The following is a 7,949-nucleotide window of genomic DNA, read 5'->3' as shown; positions in this document are numbered from 1 at the left end:
GGAGGGCTTCAAGACCCACCTGGACATGTTCCTATGCCACCTGATCTAGGTGAAGCTGCTTGTGCAGGGGGGTTGGACTGGATGAGCTCTCAAGGTCCCTTCCAACCCCCACCGTCCTGTGATTCTAAGTTATAGGGTGTGGGTAGGTGCTGCTTGTGATTGACATGCTGAAGAAGGTAGGATCCTAAGCATTTAAGAAAACACTTAACTCAGGGTACTTAAGCAGATGGAGTTTCCAAGAACACTTCCCAAGCACTGTTGCTTTTCATAGCGTTTGAAGACTAGAAGACAGCACTGTATTTGCTCATTAACGCTTGTGCTTCCCTACCTGACTTACCCACCTTGAGCAAGGCATGATTAGTGCGTGTGTAAGTTCAACACAGACACCTACAGTGCCTGTGGATATGCAGGAAAATGCTTCTTTAAAGATGGAATAGGAGCAGGCTTTGCTCTGTGAGAGAGAGGAAAGGAGGCAGGAGGGTGGTGTTGCATGGCCTTGCATTCTTCTGGTAGCCGAAAGAGAACACACAGTAACTGTGTCATAAACTCAGGACTGTGCACATTTGAAAAGCAGTTTTTCTGTTGGCTGTAGCTGGTGTCTGTGCCAGAGCCTGTCTTGTGAGAGGCATCTCTCTGAGCAGAGAGACCTGTTGAATGTTTGACTCCTGGCCAGGTGATTTCTTGCTTTATATTCACAGCTCTTGAGAGAGACTGGGGCTGCTTATCCCATGTAAAGCACAAGTCAGCCTTAACAGACGTTTTCTCCAATGTATTTGAAATGGAAGTTGAATGGAAAAGTCATGAGAGAGCAGAAGTTGGAGCAGAAGTTGGCTTTATGGCCAGCTGTGTTTGCTTTGTGACACTTCAGTCTTTCCCTGGCATGACAACAGAAAGTTCTGGAATTCACTTAATGAGCCTGAGCATCTCTTTCTGGTAAAATAATCCTGTAAACCCTAAACATATGCTGGTATGTTCACCAGGCACTGGAAATATAAGAGTACTTACCAGTGTCTCTTGTAATGCAGGAGAGATGCCAGGTGGTTGTAATGACTTGCCACAAGAATGCATCACAACAATCTGTACTAATAGCAATTTTTCCATGCATTTGCAAGTTTCTCCACTGCTTTAGGGCAGATGTTGTAGGAAATGTCTGCAAACTGGAGGCCTACACAGGAGGAGAGCAATGGTCAGTGTTTGCAGCCCACTGTATAGAATATTCATAGAGAAGAAGTCAGGTCCCTGAAAGCCTCCACTGAAGGAATTGTGTGTTTGAACAAAGACAGATGCATCAACTGCCAGTCATTTCTGTTGCATTCCCAATACTTGAACTTGTTTTGCACACTTGAACTCGAGAACTGGGATCCACAGGGGATAGATACTCACATAGGACAGCTTCTCCCAGCCAAGGTAATACGGCCATGAGGGGATCTCTGTCACAACAGAAAGACTGGGGAGAGCTTTGGCAACACTGAAGTAAGGATCAGCTGAGATCTCCTCTCTCATTGCATCACAGAATGAGAAAGTAGCAGTGTAAGGTTATACCAGAACATGAGCTAGGAAAAGATGGTTTTGAGACAGAGACAGCTCAGATGTGTTCCATCAGACAGATGAAAATGAAAAGACTTCTAAACAAATCTCCCCTCATCTGCACACAGCCTTGCAGTGCCTTTGCTTCAGGCTTCCTCCTGCTCTGGTAAGTTTTAGTCACTTTCTGGATTGCAACAAAGTCTTCAGAGTTCCCCCACTTTTCAAACTGAGCTTCTACTCGGGAGACATCTGGTCTCTTCCCATATCAGAGGCTCCCAGTGTAGGGGTCTGTTTCTTTCTGCCTGGCCTGGAATCTAGAAGCTTGAGCCCCTCTGCATGCTGGGTTTGAGTCTATTTCTCCTTAAGGTAGGGCACCAGCAGTTTGAATTTGCTCCTGCAGGCTGGTCCAGGTGGCATAAATAGCAGTCAGAGTCTGCTGATTTGCAGTTGGAGTTACCATACAGACTGAGTGTTGTCCTGTGCCAGCTGGTAGCTGTGTGAGGGAGTATCCTGTGAGAAACAATGCCAGTTTGGGAGCAAGAGGTGAGATATCTGGGCACTGGGGGAGAAATCTGCAGCACCGTGCAGGGAAGAATAGAGATGTCCTGAGCAATGAAGCTATTAAAGCATCTGTCTCAGAGCAGTGGAACTGCAGTTTCCTGATGCTTCTAAAGGAGAGCTGCTGTCTAGAGCTAAAAGGCAGACACGACAGGAGAGTTTCCCAGCTTCTGAAGCTCTGCTTCCTACAAGTGCAGTAAAAACAAGCCAAGGGAGAGATAGTAATTAGAGGAGCATAGACACATTTTCTTAAGTGGTATTTAGGAAAGGATGAATAAGGAGTAGGACATAAATCAGTTCTGTTTGTGGCTGATGGATCCTCAACAGGATTTTATTCCTCAGCCTTAATGTGGAGGGTCAGAAACTCCAGCTGGAAGCAAAGACTTAGTAGGACTCAGCTAGGAATGGAGCACCTAAAACACACCACAGAGGAAGGGAGAAGAGGCAGTTAGTGAAAACACCGGGTGAAGTGGTGTCCTGGTTTAAGAGAAGGGTGAATATTGATCCCCATGGCACTCTCACAGGATCTGAAGGGCTGGAAGGGACCTCCAAAGCTCATCCAGTGCAACCCCCTCTGCCAGAGCAGCACCACCTAGAGCAGGTCACACAGGAACTCATCCAACCCTCTTACAGCTGAATGGGCAGTTGTTCTGCAGGCAGGCTGTGGCACCTCACTGAACTCCAGCTACCCCTCCTGCCTGGCCCCTGTACTGGGTGAATTTGGGCCCTTAGAGGAGTTGCCAAGCCCCTTCCCATGAAGTTGCATCAAGAGCTGATGGTCCAGCTGCTCCTGTGGGAGAGAACTGGTGATTTAACCCGGGATTTCAGGGAGAAATGCTGAGTCTTTCAGGTGTTCTGGGAGCTTAAGGTGCTACCGAAGGAAGAAGAATGCTTTTGCATCCACAGGCTCTTAGTAAGCTGTGGTCATCTGTGTGGTCAGATGGGCTCACTGATTCCACTGGTACACAGCAGGCCCTTCAGAAAGCACAATCTGCTGAGACTGTTACACAGAAAGTGACTCACAGGGCAGCCCTTTTCTTTATAGGTGTTCTTGTGTGCCGCGTTGCTGTGACGTTCCAACTCTCAGCTGCCATCCTGCCCTTCTGCCTCATGAGCTTTCTGTCTCATGCGAGTGGCAGGAGTTCCAGGTATTCCCAGTTGGTTTTGGGTTGCTGGTTTTCCTCATCTGTCTCTTTAGGTACCTCCAGAGGCTCTTGGTGTCCATTTCTAGCAGCACAGGCACTCTTGTTTTCGGTTTTCCATTGACTGCAGTGGCAGCAGGTGACCAGCCACGCTTTCCTGGTGCCATGCTCTGATTTAACAGTGCTGGGTACAGCTCCACCAGTTCTCATCAGCAGGTGCTTTATTGTTTTGGCACTGCTTTCTACTGACCTGCTGTACTGGAAGTAATGGGGACCTGCAGTGACATGCCTCAGACGTACTTCACTACGAGCTGCTAACACTCACCTTCGTTGCCAGACATTACTAACACAGCTACTCTGAAATGCAGCAAGGGTGGTACTGACAAGCACAAGTAACTCCTTAGATGTATTTTCTTCTACATGGGAATTAATTTGATAGTCTGGGACACAAATCAGTTGATTTTCTCTGTGCCAGCAGGGACAAATCTACGCTCACTTTGCTCTGGGGGGATTAACTATGTTTTAACCCTCCCTTACACCACCCACTTCTCCTTGTGGCCCATGCAGCAGGCACACCAACAATACCCTCAGAGCTGGTGCTTATACCATTGCTCCTACTTTTACATTTTAAATCCCCAAATGATTCTCTGTGTGTCCCTTTTGACACCTCATTTCCCCCCCTTGATGTCTGAGGAATACAGGTGCATTGACACAAAGTCCCATTTAACAATTACATGACTGATCATCATTTTAAGGGGTAAAGCCACTCTCTCAGCTATTAGGCAGCATTTGGAGCAACAATTACTTTGCTGCAGGACTTTGCCCTCAGCAATATCTGCAGCAATCAAAGTTCATGACACTAGACAGGTGACATCTGTTAAAGAGCTGCTGTGTGTAGCAGATGTAAAATCCAGTTCTGGGTATTTTTGCTTCATGATTCTTCAGTCAAGTCCTCCAGAGGCTACATGTCTAACCATGCTTGGTTTTGATGCAACATTCCAGTCATATATTTGAAATGAAAATACTTGTGTAGCACTTTTACTTGTGGGAAAGGTTAGGCTGAGAATTGCCAGCTCCCTTAGGCTGGAAAGAGTTTTATGATCAGTTTTTAGCTCACACAGTTCCTCCATGCATGAAGACACGAAGTTTAATGGCTGTGGAGTCAAGCCAAATCTTCTTTCTTTTATTTCTGTACACTAACACACAGTTCCTTTTGTGGTTAAGTGACTGCTCTCCAAGTCTGACTATTCAGCTTTGAAAGAAATACCAGTATTCTCAGGAGAAAAAGAGGAAGGCAGGTTCATTTTTCACTTGGGTACCAGATCTCTGACTGAGCCATCTTTGGTTAATGTCTGCAGATTTCCATATGCTTTCCCAACAGGTTAGACAGTTTGGCAGAGCAGCATTCAGGATGCTGAGGCAGGAGGGTTGAGCACACCTTTCTTTAGGTACATTGTGTTGCTGAAGGGTGTGTGCTCCATCTTAGTGAGACCAGTCTATATCATCTTGTCACATCCACCTTGCTGTGCTGGAGATTATTTCCATCAGGAGGAATTCGCATGGCAATGGCTTAGCTTCTGCCTTACAGCTTGTTTTTCATGCAAGGCTTATGGAATCTCTGCATGTTTTCCTCATACTTTTCTTAGATCAGACTGCCATGATGCACAGACCCTCCTAATGTGCATTCTGTCAGAAATGTGCCGTGTCTTTCTGTGCAGTGGCCAGCTCCAAAAGAGAACAGGGTCTCCCAAAGAAGGTGTTGAAGCTTTGCTTTGTGTCCCATATAGAAATGCATTTGTTATCCATCTCCACTCCAGCTGGCAGTGACTAGACCCTCATTGCTGGAGCTCTGCTTGCTTTGTGGACAGGTGCTTTCACCTCATCTGCCTTCAGTCCTGAGGATTTATCTTGGTAGCATGCTGGGAACTTCCCCTGCAACCCTGTTTGGTGTGGTTTTGAGATGTTACAGAGTTAGGTGGAAGTTCTGTGCCGCCCCCTGTCTTGTGTTTGCAATGGTGGACAGCAATGGATGCCCTCAGAGGAATGTAAGAACACGTGTGCTTTCCCCTCTTGGGCTCCAGCAGGGTGTTTCTGAGCCAATGAAAAAAAGCCATCATTTAAGGCCAGTGGAGTTTTTCAGTTCCTGGTATCTGTATTCTGGCAATGTTCTAGCTTGTGCATCAGTGCCCAAGTTAAAAGCATGGATTTGTCACAGTTCCTTCCAGACTGACAGCTCAGTGCTCTGCTGGTGCAGCACTGTCTGTTGCTCCTAACTACTGCAGAGATCTCCTCTGGGTCAGTGCTGTGGCTGTCCTTCTCACCGTGATGATTTTTGCCTCTTGCTGTGCATGCTCCTGTACCTCTGGCAAGCTGCTGGTGTGTGGCATTTGCTTGTAGTTCAGGCATTGCTCTGACTTCTCTTGTTTCCACACCTTTGCATATCTTCCTGTATATTTGATTGTGGAACCTTTGTTTTTGCCCATCCCATCTTTCAGCTTTAAAGTCTTTGGTTATGTAAAATATCAGGTTTTGTCTGCAGTGGGTCCTTTGCTTGACAGCTTTGGATTCCCTTGTCAAGGGTTAACTGTGGCCCTTCCAGGAGACCAGGGGTTACTTTTCTGAGCTGAGACTCAGGCCCTCAAAACTCACTCCTGAGCCAGTTGGTCAGATCTTAGTCACCTTCTCCTCTGTTTTTATTCTCTCCTTAAAAGCATCCCATGCATCCATTTCATTTTTATAGGATGCCTCCCATTCCTGTGACCAGCCCCAGGATTTCTCTGTCTTGGCCAACTGAAATCCATGGAAAATATGAACTGCTTTACAACTGAGTATTGTCAGAAACAGTGTTATTTCCTCTGTCTCTGCTGCTTCTATCAGTTCCCTGCAGAAACAGATATTGTTACATTTCCATTCCTAGGAGGGTTTAGTGTTGAAAATCCTCTACTTTTTTACCAATTGGAGTAGAAAATTACCTCCCTTTCTGCCCCAGAACCTCAGCCAAGAAAGTTATTTATGAAGAGATGGAAAGCTGGCAGCCTTTTTTTGGTCCTGGGTGGGAACACACACTACTCTTGATCTGTTACATTGCTTGGAGGACAGTTTATATCGAGTTAGTTAACACACAACCAATAGTGTTGTCTTTCTTGCTACCAGATTTGTGACATAGATGTGGCCATAGAGGAAAGCCTGAGAATGACTTTTCCTTCCAAATCACCCAGGCTGTGTTCAGAAGCACGCTCTCTAAATCTGCTGAAAACAGCAACATGTTTCTGAACAAAGAGCAAATTCAGAGATCCAAATGTGTGGTTTTGGTACAAAAAGTGTCAGACCCACCAGATCTATCAGGGCTTTCGTTCCTGTCAGCTCCAGATTTCTCCAGTGCCTACAGGGTGAAGAGTATTTTACTCAGTGCTCAGGTACTACCTGCTACATCCCCCATGGTTTGTGGTCTGAATTATGGTTGCTCACAGCCACAGTGCATTCTGCTCATTTGAACTGAAGCACTTCAGAGGAAGGGAATCCCCACGGAGAGAATGTCAGAAAGAATGCATCTGACTGTAAAAATCCTAGTTGTTGTAAAGCAAACTCCCTGTGAAGGAAAAACCCACATGGAAACACATTTAAGGCTGGGTGAACTAATGTCATTCAAATGATGATGGACCAGAAGAAAAAGGAGTTTCACGAGCAGAGTGATCAGGGGGCGAACGCCCAAGCTTGCAGGCAGAGCTTTACCTGCACAGGTCTCATCAGCTGAGGCTGCCTTGCTCAGGAGTTGAGTGCTTGTAGGTGAAGTTAAGGAAAGAAGGGCGAGCACCTAGGCTGTGTAAACAGGTCTGATGTCCCTTCCAGGGCGGGCTGTGAGAGGACTTTCAGGCAGAGGGTGCATTCTCTGCCATCGTAAATATGAGCTGAGTTTGGTCCAGTGCATGTGTGTCACTGAGGCAGCTGCAAGGGAAGACTGAGGAGGGGGAATAACCCAGTAAGATGCCGAATTCAGCCCCTCCTAGTGAATACTGGAAAACGTATAGATGGATGTGCTCACGTCTGAAGCAGCTGCCCTATGGGTTTGCTGCTCGTGCGGGAGCGGTATGCAAAAGAGGGAGGAGGAGGAAGGGAGGGAGGCTCTAGGACCCATCCAAGCCCTCCCGAGGAGGAGGTGGGAGCTGTCTCCCGCGGCAGCAGGAGCCGAGGCCGGGCGCGGAGCCCGCGTCCGCAGCCGAGCCCCGCAGCCGAGCCCCGCAGCGCCGGACCCGCCGCGCCCCGCACGGCCATGAGCCGGCTCCCGCCGCTCCTGCGCTGCATCGCCGCCCTGCGTGAGTTACTTGCTTTGCTTCCTCCCGTCTCCTGGTGCTGCAAACTCCTTCTTACGCCCGGGGAACGACTCCTTTCGCCTTTGAAACCCGTAAAACGTTGTTTTCAAACCAGCGCGGGGGGGAAGGAGAGAGGGGGAAGGTGCTGGGTGACATGTGCGGAGAGAAATCCTCACGGCGATGGGTTCTGAGTGAGTTTTGGCCGCTGAAGCGGATTGGTGATGTGTAGTTTGGGAAAGGCTGCTGCTGGCCGAGGCTCCCCGGCTGAAGCTATCGCTGTGCCGGGATTCAGCATTAACAGCTACACCCCAGGGACATTTTGGTCCTGTGGGGACCGGATTTGCTGTCTCTGGGACTGTTCTGGGGAGGTGGGTGGCAATAGTACTCCAGGAGCTGTGAAGGTTGCTTTACA

At 47.9% G+C, this 7,949-nt stretch overlaps 1 protein-coding gene across 1 annotated transcript in view; it reads left to right on the top strand.

Moving 5' to 3' along the window:
- Positions 1–7,287: 7,287 nt before the first annotated feature.
- LTK (leukocyte receptor tyrosine kinase) overlaps positions 7,288–7,949 on the top strand; it is a 73,974-nt gene continuing 73,312 nt past the window's right edge. The window contains exon 1 of the mRNA XM_061998115.1: positions 7,288–7,540. Within this exon, the coding sequence (XP_061854099.1) occupies positions 7,288–7,540 (253 nt within the window). The remainder of the gene's footprint in view (positions 7,541–7,949) is intronic.

The sequence above is a fragment of the Colius striatus genome, chromosome 6 (assembly GCF_028858725.1).
Source record: "Colius striatus isolate bColStr4 chromosome 6, bColStr4.1.hap1, whole genome shotgun sequence".
NCBI lineage: Eukaryota > Metazoa > Chordata > Aves > Coliiformes > Coliidae > Colius > Colius striatus.
Note: the sequence above shows the minus strand (reverse complement) of the source record. Positions and strands in the feature narration are given on the sequence as shown.